The sequence below is a fragment of the Dendrobates tinctorius genome, unplaced genomic scaffold (assembly GCF_039654945.1).
Source record: "Dendrobates tinctorius isolate UK_male_01 unplaced genomic scaffold, ASM3965494v1 ptg000032l, whole genome shotgun sequence".
Lineage (NCBI taxonomy): Eukaryota > Metazoa > Chordata > Amphibia > Anura > Dendrobatidae > Dendrobates > Dendrobates tinctorius.
Window position 1 is genome coordinate 14,424,233 of NW_027361700.1, and position 14,965 is coordinate 14,439,197.

General features: G+C 46.0%; 2 protein-coding genes across 2 annotated transcripts in view; one reads left to right on the forward strand and one right to left on the reverse strand.

Moving 5' to 3' along the window:
- SNX11 (sorting nexin 11) overlaps positions 1-14,965 on the reverse strand; it is a 193,379-nt gene that overhangs the window by 19,855 nt on the left and 158,559 nt on the right. The gene's annotated exons all lie outside the window — the stretch shown is intronic.
- On the forward strand, positions 78-11,291 carry CBX1 (chromobox 1). The gene is made up of 5 exons (XM_073572441.1): positions 78-343; positions 6,305-6,471; positions 8,132-8,297; positions 10,057-10,151; positions 10,276-11,291. The coding sequence occupies exons 2-5, from the start codon at positions 6,362-6,364 to the stop codon at positions 10,418-10,420; spliced, it is 516 nt and encodes a 171-aa protein (XP_073428542.1). The 5' UTR covers positions 78-343; positions 6,305-6,361; the 3' UTR covers positions 10,421-11,291.

The following is a 14,965-nucleotide window of genomic DNA, read 5'->3' on the forward strand; positions in this document are numbered from 1 at the left end:
CAGTGCAGTATTCCGCTGTGGAGTGACATATTCATTAGTAAGAAACACGCTGTTGAAACGGAACTACAGCTCCCGTGATGCTCGGAGGGGCGGCGCATGCGCGGTGCTCCTTCTTGGTGGCGGCAGAGCAGAGCCTTTTGTTTGGAGGCGCCACATTCCCAGAACCGAACCGGATCACGTGAACTGGGAGAGCGGTTGGAGGCCGTGCAGCGCGCCAATTACAGCTCCACCGGCGGCTGCAAAACGGTTCTGCTTGGCTGGAGGCGCCTTTCCAGGTGCAGCGACAGGCCTGAGAGCCCGGGGACACCCGCCGCCGCCGCCGTCCCGCCCGACTCCTTCACTGGTGAGATGTGGTCTCCGCATTACTGCTCCTAGCAATCCGGTATGAAGTGATGGTGCCCCTGCTGGCATCATGTGCCCACCCCGACCAGGGCAGTGTGGCTGCTCACTTGTAGATCTGATGCTCCTATGGTGAGCACAGTTGTGCCCGGGTAATTGGCGCCCTCACTGCTGGGCATGGCGGCCTGCTGCCACCTAGCAGGGCTGTATCATACAGCTGGGCACTAAGGGGGCCACATTCCATGCCAGGAGGATTGCAGCATAGTGACCAGTGCTAGGACATGGGATTGGCTCAGCTTTGGAGCCCATCTCCATGTACCAACTGGTTTTGGAGATGCGGGTAGGCAGTGTTGGTCTGAGCTGGCAAGGGCCCACCAGTAACATTGACTCTGGGGGCCACTGATCCGCTATATGCAAATATTACATAACCCTCACTCACAGATCCCCCTCTACTTCTATGTAATAACATGAATGATGCGATGCCACCTTCATCCGTTCATAGTGACTCAAGTGTGGTGCCAACTACTGCTCATGTAGGGGATCCACTCTTGTACAGGGGCCCGTCAGGGGGATTCACCTACTCCCCAGTAGGCCAGTCCCAGACTGCTGGTAGGGTCAAGGTGGCTGTTCATATGGGTTTTCTCATCTTGGCTGTGAGCAGCAGCTATTTAGAAGGCTGGTAAAGCTTGTGCCATCATTAGCACAGTGCCCACTGGCAGCATGACCTGTTACATCTCATTGCATCGGTATAAGATGACATTACATGTCCTCCTGCCGACTCCAACTCAAAAATATTTCACGGATCCGTACATTCCTTGACCAAGAAACTGCGAAAACGCTTGTGCACGCCTTCATCTCCCTCCTCAACTATTGCAACCTCCTACTCTCTGGCCTCCCCTCTAGCACTCCCCCAATCTATCCTAAACTCTGCTGCCCGACTAATCCACCTGTCTCCCCGTTATTCCCCAGCCTGTCCTCTCTGCCAAGCCCTTCACTGGCTTCCTATTATCCAGAGGCTCCAGTTCAAAACCCTAACTATGACATACAAAGCCACCCACAACCTGTCTCCTCCATACATCTGTGACATGGTCTCCCGGTACTTACAGTATCTACAAGTAACCTTCGATCCTCCCAAGATCTCCTTCTCTACTCCTCTCATCTCTTCTTCCCACAACCGCATACAAGACTTCTCCTGTGCTTCCCCCATACTCTGTAACTCTCAACCCCAACACATCAGACTCTCGCCTACCACGGGAACTTTCAAAAGGAACCTGAAGACCCACCTCTTCCGACAAGCCTACAACGTGCAGTGATCCTCAGTCTACTGAACCGCCACACGACCAGCTCTACCCTCTCCTTGTGTATCCTCACCCAGCCCCTGTAGACTGTGAGCCCTCGCGGGCAGGGTCCCCTCTCCTTCTGTACTTGTGTGTCTTGTATTGCTCATGTTTATTGTACTTGTCTATGTATGCCTGTTTTTCACATGTAAAGCAACATGGAATAAATGGTGCTATAAAAATGAAAAAAATTATTACTAGAAGTATTACACACACACATATACAAAATAGGTGGCCTTGATGCCCATAAAAACTTGGTGGTCCTTCTGGTGGATGCCATGCTTTATCCAGAACAGATACAGCTACATATATAAGCTCTACATTGGCCACGGAGTTGTCCAAAGCTTGCCGCTGAGCTTAGCACTTATCCCATGGCACATCTTCCCGGACTTGTTTCTCCATGCCTCTCCTATAAAGGAAATGTGTCCTCAATCACTTTGACATTTTTGTTTTAATATTTCATGTTTCTTTTGAAGTCTTGCAATTTTTTTTTCTCTGACCGCTGATCATCATACGAGACTGACCCTTCCTATTTTGTACAGATCCGCTCACATGTCCTTTAAGGGGTTGTCTGGGCTTTTCACAATCTCTGTACATATCTGGGCTGCAGAATTATGACAATAAGTAATTTACTTTCTGTCACTAGTTTGCACGGTTTTCTAGATATTCTGAACAGAACATCCAAGGGGGGGGGGGGGTGTTATGGAATTGAAATGAGAACTAGTCATAACCTTCTTCTCTACTCCAAACATGCCCTCTATAGCAATGACCCCACCCTCCATAGCTACAGGCCCTCCCCGTCCACATAAAGAAGCCTATCCCTCCTCACACAGTAACGAATTCTTCCCCCTCCAGCAGCCTCAGTGCAGAGAGCTGCTCCTCCCCCAGACACACACAGTTATCTATATCTATGGAAAGTGAAACCAGTGAGGAGGAGGGAAAATCGTCCTGTATTCTAATCTGCACAGGGGATGGCAGTCACTGATGTAATCTGTTGTGTGACACAGCCTCTGCTGTGTGAATGAGACAGCTCTGTCACTGATGTCTTCACACAGCAGCAGATTTGGTGCAGTGTATGTGTGAAGCTCCACCAAACCCCCAGCAAGCTCCAGTGACCAGCACCACCCACTGCCCACTCATTGGCTGGCAGTAAACTGCACCAGCACTCATCTTTATCATCATTCCAGCATTGGAAAGAACACAGCAGTGATCCTGTATTTGTGAAAGCAGCACAATACATACATACACCCTCCAACACTTCACACTGTTAATGCCCCGTCTCACTGAGCGACTCACCAGCGATCCTGACACCGATATGAAGGTGTCAGGATCGCTGGTAAGTCGCTATGTGATCGCTGGTGAGCTGTCAAACAGACAGCTTCACCAGCGATCAGCAAAGCGACGCCGAGCGCCCGGCATCGCTGGCTATCGCTGTAGAACATAGTATCACTGGGACCGGAGCGTGGAGAGAGGCAGGATGGCTGAACAGGACGTCGGAAGGTGAGAATAAGTATATTTTTTATTTTTTTTTATTTTTTTACACCTGATCGCTGGTCTCCCGCTGTCACACACAGCGATGCGTGCTGGCCAGCGGGAGACCAGCGACCAAAGAAATGTCCAGAGGTTTCTTCCAGCGATCAGCGATACCGGCAGGGGGGCTGATCGCTGTCACACACAGCAATCTCGCTGGTGAGATCGCTGTTACGTCACAAAAGTTGTGACTCAGCAGCGATCTCGCTACCGAGATTGCTTAGTGAGACGGGGCCTTTACAGCTGCTGATTGGACAGGCTGCTCCCATCAGTATTTGTGTCATTAGAGACACAGTGCTCACACGTACACTGCACCAAATCTGCTGCTGTGTGAAGACATCAGTGACACAGAGCTGTCTCATTCACACAGCAGATTACATCAGTGACTGCCATCCCCTGTGCAGATTAGAATGCAGGACGATTTTCCCTCCTCCTCACTGTTTTCACTTTCCATAGATAACTGCTCAGTGTGTGTCTGGGGGAGGAGCAGCTCTCTGCTCTTTGCACTGAGGCTGCTGGAAGGGAAGAATTCCTTACTGTGTGATGAGGGCCGCATCATGTGGACGGGGAGGGCCTGTAGCTATGGAGGGTGGGGTTGTTGCTATAGAGGGCATGTTTGGAGTAGAGTAGGAGGTTACGACTAGTTCTCATTTCATTGCCATAACACCCCCCCCCCCTTGGACGTTCCGTTCAGAATATCTACAAAACCGTGCAAACTAGTGACAGAAAGTAAATTACTTATTGTCATAATTCTGCAGCCCAGATATGTACTGGGATTATGTGAAAAGCCCGGACAACCCCTTTAAGGTTGTGATCACAGGCAGGATAATGCTGCTCATTTATGTAAGGCCATCTATACACATTAGACCAAAGTCTGCTGAACTTGCCAATCATGGTGGATTGGCCGTCACTCTAATGCATAGAGGGGGCGTCCTGTTTGGGGAGAGACGATTCCAAGCTGCTGAATTTCAGTGAACGATCCTTTTGTTCAGCCATCAGGGAGAGCGATCATTCATCTGAAAACTTTCTAATGTGTATGGGAGTCTTGAAAGGGGTTGTCCACTCCTCGGACAGCCCCATCTCACGCAGCATGCTTGCACTAGTAAAATGGCACTTTACTCACCCGCCGGTGTTGGCACTTGTGGTCCTAGGGCTTACAATCGGTTGTGTCACGAGAGCCCTGTGCCCAATCGCTTCTGCCGTCAATGTCCAACCCCCCATCAGAAATCGAGATAGCTACGGCTCAACGCTCACTTTCTCTTGATGTCTGATGCGTCGGAAGGTGGGGACAGTGACATAACCTCATGTGAGTCCTGGGAAAGCGTGTACCAACACCACCTGAATGGCGCCTGCATCGGAAGTGTAAAGTATATAAGTATTTTTATTTTACTGGTGTAAACATGCTGATTGAGACAATGTGGTCTGAGTAATGGACAACCCCTTTAACACTATTATCCAGCGCAAAGTTGACTATTGGATTTAACCCTTAACATGCCACTCTAAAATTTGAAGATTAGCACATTTTTTTTTTTTTTTTTTTAAACTCCATGTCATTCACTTGTATTTTCCCCTAAAAATTGCTGAACAATTCTAAACTCTGTGCTATCAGACATTATTCACGTATCTCCGGGCTCTGGTCAGCAAAATTAGCCATTCACAGTGCGATCCAACAGGCAAGGAAGCTGTGACCCCATGTAAATGAAGCGTTTTGTCTCTTCTCCCAGTTGGGATCTGACCTTGGTCTGTTATATGTGGGTTGTATAGCAGTCCTCTTCATGCCCTAAAATCTGCACGTTCACTTGCATTCATCTGTACCAGGTGGTCCCAAACTCTCGATGATTTCTACATGGAACACTATGTGGGTAGGTGAGCCCCTGCAGCACCTAGGGTGATCCTCAATGGTAGTAGTCGTGCATTTTTTGGTCTACTGATCACCAATTGACATTGAGAAACCTTATAGTAAGGCTGCATTCACACGTAGCGTTTCTTTGCGTTTTCGGCACTTTTCATGGCGTTTTTAACACGCGATTTTGCCGCAAAAAAAAAGCATCCTATGGCCTTTTGCACAGGCTGTGCTAATGCTGCATATTTTTCCGCGGCGGAATCGCATCTCGGAAAAACAGTCAGCAGGCTCATTCTTTGTGCGGAATCGCGGGAATTCCCACACATAGGAAAGCATTGTTCCGCTTATTTTCCACATGTGGCTATGGCCACCATGCACAAAGTAAGTGGAAAATGTGCGGCTGGTACCCAGGGTCTGGAGGAGAGTGTCCTCCAGGCCCTGGGTACCATATCCCTGTAAAAAAAAAAGAAAAAAAAATTAAAAAATGGTGATAATTTCACCTTCCAGCGTCCCCGGGCCTCAGCGATGCTCCCGGCATCTTCCAGTCCCAGTGATGCATTGCGACAATGACCTTTGATGAAGTCGCTGTCTCGCGATTATGTAGCAGTCTCATGAGACTGCGACGTCATCAAAGGTCATTGTCGCAAGGCATCACTGAGAACGGGACTTGCCGGGAGCATCGCGAGGATCGGGGACACCGGAAGGTGAGAATAACACGTTTTTTTTTTTTTATATATATATATATATTAAACGTGACCAACCTGTCAATCAGTTTTCCAAGCGATGCTACAGATCGCTTGGAAACCGCTAGTATTCTGCAAGCTAAATACGCTTACAAAACGCTAGTTAAAACGCGGGAATTACACATTCTAGCGTATTTCCCGGGCAGGAAGTTGCGGAATTACCGCAGAAATTTCCACGGCAATTCCGCAACGTGTGCACATAGCCTAAGTGTTCTGTCTTCCTGCAGCGCCACCACAGGTAAAACTAGTAATTACACACAAATCAAAGGGGTGTAATTCAAAATGCAGATTCTCCAGAACGTGAGATGCTTTGTAACCACTCTCTAATTTGGCCGAAAGATGAGAATACCTTAACGGGGTATATAAAACCTGATAACTCCTTTCAATGGATGCCACCTTTTTTTACTGGCACAGTTTGGTGCTGGCATATGATTTTTCATGCATGATGAATTTTTTTTTTTTTAAATTTTGTATAGTGTCTTCATCTTTGATTTCTTCACTGCCCCATACAGATCTATCACATCGACAATCTGGCGACATCTTTGGGAAAAAAACAGAACAAGAAAAAAATGGAAGTAGAAGATGAAGAGGAGGAGGAATATGTGGTTGAAAAGGTTCTAGACAGGCGGGTGGTTAAAGGGAAGGTTGAATATCTTCTGAAATGGAAAGGATTCTCTGAGTAAGTGATTATGGCAACTTAGGTGGAGTTTTCTACTTTCTACTTGGCTGCGATATTTGTGTTTGGTTGGGTTTTCCTTAGCAGCAGACTACGAGATGTTGGACTCAAAGCAGCTACCAATGTTCTGTAGGTAATAAGAGGAGTGTAAAACGTGCAAGTGAGAAACCCAACAAAAAAATTACCATAATACGTGCGTCTTGTTGCTTACCGGGGGGTGGTGGCTGCAGTGAAGCGGGGTCCCAGGGTCGTTGTTGGTGGAGGCATGAGTGGGGTGATACTGCAGGCTGGGATAAGGGAGTGTTCCGATGTGCAACGCACCGCTGTGGATGTGCGGCGCTGCTGCGAGGCCTCTGCCGACATTTTACGAAAGGCCAGAGCCCCCACAGTTCCATGGTTTCCTGTGCAGTGGACTCTGAGAAAATGGCCGCCTGGGGTGGCGCATGCGCAGATGGAGATCTTGGGAGATGAGATTTTAGCGCTGAAATCTCATCTCCCGAGGTCTTGTTGCCGAGATCTCCATCTGCGCATGCGCCGCCCCAGGCGGCCATTTTCTCAGAGTCCACTGCACAGGAAATCATGGAACTGCGGGGGCTCTGGCCTTTCACAAATTGTTGGCAGAGCCCACGCAATCCCAGTCTGCAGCAACGGTACTGGTAAGGTATATACGCATTGAGACACACCCCCATTTCCCCCCCAAATTTGGGGGGAAAAAAGTGCGTCTTGTAATCCAAAAAATACAGTGCTTAAAACAAAAAAGGATTTACAGGAGCCTCTCATAAGGCACCAACATCCTGGCAGTGGAAAGCTCTAAATGGCAATTGTGTTCTGCATCTTCAGAGTTTAGTTTTATATTTTCGGTTCTGTGATTTAAAAAAAAAAAAAAAAATCCCATTTCAGGGAAGACGGCCTCAAATCTCACTTATGCCCAGTCTGCCAAGCTGGCTTACAGGTTAATTCCTGGCACATTATTGGTAGTCTCATGTGAATCCATTGAGTAAACTTTCAGCTGTTTGTCCACATGTACAGACAAAAAAAACCTTATCGAACTTAAAGCGGGCTGATATTTTGGACTAGTGACGTATAATGACACTAAGTGGCGTGCCATCATGATCACTGACTTGAAGTCTAAGTCAGATGGCCGCATAACTCGAGCGTGGATCATATCGCAATCCTCAGATTGGCCGTCGGCTCTTCTGACCTGAAGGTGACAGCTGCATAGAAATCCAAGTTGTCACGCTCAGGCCAGGAGAGCTGACTGCCCGTCCAAGGATTGCAGTGCAATCCTCGTGCAAGTTATACGGCCGTCAAACTGCCCTAAAACTCCTACAGATGACTTATAAGCTAAAGCTGCTGCGCTGATCATCCCTCCTGATTTACACTGCAGCTCTGCTTATGCAGATTGACTGCTGTATATGGACTGTCGATTGGGATAATGATTTTCAAGTTCAGAACAAATTCTGGGTCTTCAGATGGGGGAAATAAGGTTGGGCTATCTTGAATTTCTACATGTCTAATCCTCTTTTGTGCTGTGAAATAAGCTGCTGCTTGGCACCTCATCTGTAAGAAAAAAAAAGTATGATGGTGTAATGCCAATAAATACTTTAGGGGGTTCGGGAGTCTTTAGAATTCGGTTGAATCTGAATGTTTGTGGTGTTTGCAGTGATGACAACACTTGGGAGCCAGAAGAGAACTTGGACTGTCCTGATCTGATCGCGGAGTTCCTACAATCACAGAAAAGCGCACACGAGGCAGATGGGAAGCGCAAGGCAGATTCGGACACTGAGCTTGTGGGTGAAGAGATTAGGCCCAAGAAAAAGAAAGATGAGGTAAGAATAGTTGAAGAGCCAAAACAATTGTTTCTTTTTTTTTTTTCCAGGAAAAAGACACATGCAAAACTTCTGTTGCTTAAGTCTCAACAACTCCATATATCTAATGTTTAATTGTCTTCACCCCATACGTTATTACTATCGCTTACTAGTTTTTGATAGTTGCCTTTTTCCATGGACAGCGGGGGAAGGTAACTGTCTCAACACACATTGGTCTGACCTGAAGTCTTGAGAAGGAAGATATTAAAGGGAATCTGTTACCTGTTTTTTGCCACTTAATCTGAGAGCAGCATGATGTAGGGACAGCGACCCTGATTCCAGCTATGTTAATTACTGAGTTGCTTGCTGTAGTATTGATAAAATCACTGATTTATCAGCACATGGTTATTACTAGAGAACTAGTAAGCCTGCTGCCATTTAGTCCTCCATATTCATTAGTTCCGTATATCCCTGCCCACCACTGATTGGCAGCTTTATCCCTATGCAGAGCTACACAGTGAGCTGCCAATCAGTGGTGTAGGTGAGGATATACAGGGCTCCACGTTCAGAAAACCGCTAGATCTACAGCAGATAAAACAGGAATTGTATTGAAATGACAGTGAATCAGGATCTCTGCCCTTACTTCGTGCAGCTCTCAGATGGGGTTAGCAAAAATCTGGTGACAGATTCCTTTTAATTGCCTCCTTGACTCAAAATGAGCCCCTGAATGTAATGGCCCCTTAACACTTTCACATACACCATAATTTTGGTAGCTCATTTTGTATGGTTTAATAATGTTAAAGGGATACTCAAACACTAAAACATTTTTAGTAAAGTGCTCAGTGTGGTCTTAAAGAAAAAAACAAACAAAGCAAAATTCCCCTGACATCCCGTGGCTCCAGTTGTGAAGCTGCCTGGGTAGTCTGGTTTCTACTTATTGCTCCTGACACAAATTGCTAGGAAATGCTGCTCAGCCAGTTGCTTGCTAGCAGGATCTCTGCCGTGACAGTGATTGGCTGAGCATAATATTTGTACCATTGCTGAGTGCCGAATTAGGACCAGGAAATGGAAGCCAGCGGGAAATCCGCCATGCGATAACCTAAAGGGGCTGTCCAGCTTTTATTCTAACGTAGTACTTCTTAGGCCAGCCATGGCCTCAGCTGTGTGCTCCTGTATGACAGGCCTACAAACTGCTTCATTTGGCGCAATTAAAGGTAGTAATTTAAAACTACCAGCACTGACTGGTCTGTAAAATGGATTTGAGTATTCTTGGACATATTGCAATTCAACATAGCCCTTTCATGTTTAAAAACAGTATTTACCTGTAGATTTAAGGGTAATATGCAGGTTAAAAAAAACACATTCAGATCATGTTGGGCTTCCTTACTGGAGCACTGGTTTAAGGGGGCAAAATGAAGTTCTATTCCCCTGCAGCCGCAGGGTGGTGCAGGTAGATGTTAGGTAGTGTAGCACATCCTGCTTTGCACACACATACACTGCAGTGCAGGCTGTCAATCAACGTACTGGGGAGTAATTACAGCTGTCGCTGTGTAGGAGCGGTGACTTACAGCTCCCTGCATAACCCTGATGACTGGAAGCTAGTGGCTGCAGGGAGAAAGAAACTTCATTTTCACCCTGTAGCCGCTGTTGTGGTAAGCCAGCCAGGTATGATTTTAATGCGATTTACCTTCAGATTCACCCTATATTTGAAGGCATATAGCGTTTCTGGACCACTATGTGCAACAACAATATTTAGCGTGGTGTCCTTTCTGTCTGACAGGTTGATAAGCCTCGTGGATTTGCTCGAGGTTTAGATCCAGAAAGGATTATTGGAGCCACAGACTCAAGCGGAGAGTTAATGTTCCTGATGAAATGGTAGGTGCGGTCTGCACCAATCGCATCACAGCATCTGTGATAATTGGTGTACATTAGGAAATTTCACAAATTTATTCACCAGATGGCAGGAGGTAATGTTATCTTTCCCTTGTATAACCTACAGGAAAAACTCAGACGAGGCCGATCTCGTCCCAGCAAAAGAAGCCAATATGAAGTGTCCCCAAGTGGTGATTTCCTTCTATGAGGAACGGCTGACGTGGCATTCCTACCCAACAGAGGACGATGACAAAAGAGACGACAAGAACTAAAGCCAGATAAAGCGGTTATTAACAATGGCTGGTGGGGCCTACAGCATAGTGGGGACGGGGTGGGAGGACGGCCACAGGATTCAGTTTTTCCTGCAGCCAAAGAAGGTGTTTCCATTGTAAAGCCCAGGAGATACTGCACCCTAAGCCCCTTGCTCCTCCTCTTTCCCACTAGTGTTACAAACTCTGCATTTGTACCCAGTAGCATGTATTGTTTGGCTATTAGTGATGTCTGTCCAAAAAAGAGAGACATTGGGGGTTTAAGTGGTGGGAGGGGGCGTTACTATTTCTTTTTTTTTTTCTTCTTTTTTTTTTTTTTTCTTTTTTTTTTTTTATAAATCTTACTCTTTGGACAAAGGAGAGAAAACTGGTCACCAAAAAAACGAAGACGAGTTCTGTGTTAAGTCGTTCGTTCAGTGTTTGGCTGCTTTCAGGGGGCATTCTTTGCCACCCTTCATGCAGCTGCAAGGACCCTACAAGATGACGTGCTACCTAATAGATGGGAATATTGACACATTCCGACATCTATTTGTATGAAACTGAAGGTCCATTTTATGGGATGGGCAAATTGTGAATTTCTAAACAGTTACTGGGAGATGGTGCTGTTCATGTGAAACTTTTTATGAAGATTTTATTTCTTTTTATCTTCTCTTAACCTCTTGAGTAGGAATCCTTAAGTAACCAGTCTTTAAGATACGGCTACCTAAGAGTTTCGCTGCGTTTTTATTGTATAAACCTGTCATTTTGTAGGTTTTTTTTTTTTCTTCTACAATAGCATGTGTTTTTAGGTTCTGTGAAAACTTTTCTCATATGTAAAGTAAATTTTAGGAAGCATTTTGTCAGTCACCCTAATAAAACATTTAGATTTATAAGATATTTTTTGTTACTTGTATTATTTGTAGCTTTAGAATATACGTTAGTAAATTTGAGGTAGGAAAACAAAGGAAATGGGGTGTCTACCTCGGCTTTACTGTAGATGCTTTGTCATAATGCAACTGGCAAATTCAGACACATAGATTTGCATGGTCATGGGCTACAAACGAAGTACGAAATATGATAGCACAACTGATCTCGCCAATTTATAAGGTAATAGATGAAAAAAGTGACAAGACCTTATTATGCAGTTTTTGTTACAATGGAAACCTAGTCCTGTATAGAAGCTGCAGACATAACGCTAGGGAAGTGGTTCCTTAAAAAATGTCCAAACATTCACTTTATACGTTGGAAGTATACTGCTCAAAAAAATAAAGGGAACACTTAAACAGAATATAACTCCCAAGTAAATCAAACTTCTGTGAAATCAAACCGTCCACTTAGGACAATCAATTTCACATGCTGTTGTGCAAATGGAATAGACAACAGATGGAAATCGACAATTATCAAGACGCACTCAAAGGAGTGGTTCTGCAGGTGGGGACCACATCTCGGTACCAATGCTTTCTGGGTGATGATTTGGTCACTTTTGAATGTTGGTTGTGATTTCACACTCATGGTAGCATGAGACAGACTCTACAACCCATACAAGTGGCTCAGGTAGTGCAGCTCATCCAGGATGGCACATCAATGCGAGCTGTGGCAAGAAGGTTTGCTGTGTCTGTCAGTGTAGTGTCCAGAGGCTGGAGGCTCTACCAGGAGACGTGGAGGGGGGCCAGGCCGTAGAAGGACAACAACCCAGCAGCAGGACCGCTACCTCAGCCTTTATGCAAGGAGGAGCACTGCCAGAGCCCTGCAAAATGACCTCCAGCAGGCTACAAATGTGCATGTGTCTGCACAAACTGTTAGAAACCAACTCCATGAGGATGGTTTGAGGGCCTGATGTCCACAGATGGGAGTTGTGCTCACAGCCCAACACCGTGCAGGACGATTGGCATTTGCCACAGAACACCAGGATTGGCAAATTCACCACTGGCCTCGTGCTCTTCACAGATGAAAGCAGGTTCACACTGAGCACGTGACAGTCTGGAGACGCTGTGGAGAGCGATCTGCTGCCTGCAACATCCTTCAGCATGACTGGTTTGGCAGTGGGTCAGTAATGGTGTGGGGTGGCATTTCTTTGGAGGGCTGGACAGCCCTCCATGTGCTCGTCAGAGGTAGCCTGCCATTAGGTACCGAGATGAGATCCTCAGACCCCTTGTTAGACCATATGCTGGTGCGGTTGGCCCTGGGTTCCTCCTAATGCAGGACAATGCCAGACCTCATGTGACTGGAGTGTGTCAGCAGTTCCTGCATGATGAAGGTATTGAAGCTATAGACTGCCCCCCCATTCCCCAGACCTGAATCCGATTGAGCACATCTGGGACATCATGTCTCGCTCCATCCACCAACCGTTGCACCACAGACTGTCCAGGAGTTGGCGAATGCTTTAGTCCAGGTCTGGGAGGAGATCCCTCAGGAGACCATCCGCCGCCTCATCAGGAGCATGCCCAGGCGTTGTACAGTAGGGAGGTCATACAGGCACGTGGAGGCCACACACAATACTGAGCATCTTGTCATGAGGCAATTCCACTGAACTTGGATCAGTCTGTAATTTGATTTTCCACTTTGAGGATCATTCCAAATCCAGACGTCCATGCGATATTCATTTTGATTTATACTAATTGTTTTATTGTTCTGAACACATTCCACTATGCAATGAATAAAAACTTGCAACTGGAATATTTCATTCAGAGATACCTAGGATGTGGTATCTGTGTTACCTTTATTTTTTTTGAGCAGTGTAGTGGCATGTAACTGGATCAGGAGCAGCGCCCACTGATACTGAGCAGGTGCTGGTGTCCATACTACACTCACAACTGTTGATGGCAAAGCCGAAATATCTCTGATCACATCACTTCCGTTTTAGGATGCATCTGTGGGAATGGTGTGGCTTTTCTAAGGCAGGAATTAAATATTAACATGTTGTGAAGAGGTTAAAGAGTATATGCAAAGCTGTGATAGCAGCTGACTTTTCTTTTTCTGTGTCCTACAATGAAGGGAGCTAGGGCATACATGCAAAGTGGCTGAATTGGAAAAGAAGCAAGCCAGATGCTAACATGGCCCTTCCCTGTAAATTTCTGCTTTTGTTTCCAACGTGATTTTGTCAGTGTGTACAGTAAATGGTGTTTCTATAGGCTCCAAAAGCAAATTTTATAATGTACTGACAACCATGGCACATATGGATAACTTAAGAAAAATGTTATTTCATTAGAGTAAAATGTTTAGTTTAAAGGGGCTTTACCATATATACAAGTTGTCAGACTTGCACGAGATTGCTGATCAGGTTGCCCTGTTTGATTGGAGTGATTGACCTGCATGTCCCTCTAATATGATGGCTTTATCTAGCCGTCCCATAGACAGCAAGTACAAAGTAGTGGTAAATGTGGCAGCATGGTTTCTTTGCAGCAAGGGGGTCCTGGGTTTATAACCTACCAAGAACAACATCTGTAAGGAATTTGTATGTTGTCATTTTTGTTTGGGTTTCCTCCCACACTCCAAAGTCACCCTGGTAGGGAATTTAGACTAAGAGCCCCAATGGGGGCAGGGATAGTATAGCGATGTGGTATATAAGGGAGCTACATAATAAACAGACGTGATCATCACTCCATTCACACAGAACACTGGATAAGCATCTGCAAGTTATCACCTGTTTTAGATGACCACTCACATTTATGGTCCAAACTCTGATACAGGTACATTAAGTCTTGATGAAGTGTATGCTAGAGTTAAATGCCCCACTGACAGGACACCTCTACAATTTAGTGCATCACTCCGGTGCAATGTGCCACACAAAATGTAGTACATTTCTATCAAAACTCACAAAACGTTAGTGGCTCTCTTATCTCCAAGCTGCTACTGCGCAGGTCGCGCCATAGTGGAGGAGTATATGCCGATATTCATTATGCAAACTAGGGGGCAGGTCAGTGAGGGATCAGTGAAAACCGAGGATGAATTAACTCATGGAGATCAACATCCAACACTGCGGAGACACCATCACGTTTCTCAACGCAAGCAATGACTAGCCAGGTCTTTCCCCGGGAAGGAACAACCACGGGAAGGGCAGTCTCCAATGAAGGAAACCACCTATGCCAAAACATGGTATCCATCCACAGACAGCTGTTTTGGGGTATTGCCCCTCATCAGTGTGGAGTAGGAAACTGTCCAGTAGGAGCAATGCCTAGTAGAAGACTGAAAAATGAGGATGAATGAACTCATGGAGATCAACATCCAACACTGCGGAGACACCATCACGTTTCTCAACGCAGTCTGTGGATGGATACCATGTTTTGGCATAGGTGGTTTCCTTCATTGGAGACTGCCCTTCCCATGGTTGTTCCTTCCCGGGGAAAGACCTGGCTAGTCATTAATTGCATTGAGAAACGTGATGGGGTCTCCGCGGCTTGTGTTTTGCATAGTGAGGGATCAGTGACCTTTCAGCAGTCTGCCTTATGAATAGCTAATCTGAGCACCACATGCACCAACTCCGCCGTAGGACATGAGCAGATCATTAACACAAAACTGAAAATAAAATCCATCTTGTGGCTTTTTCTTAATCTTTATCAACCTAGGTAT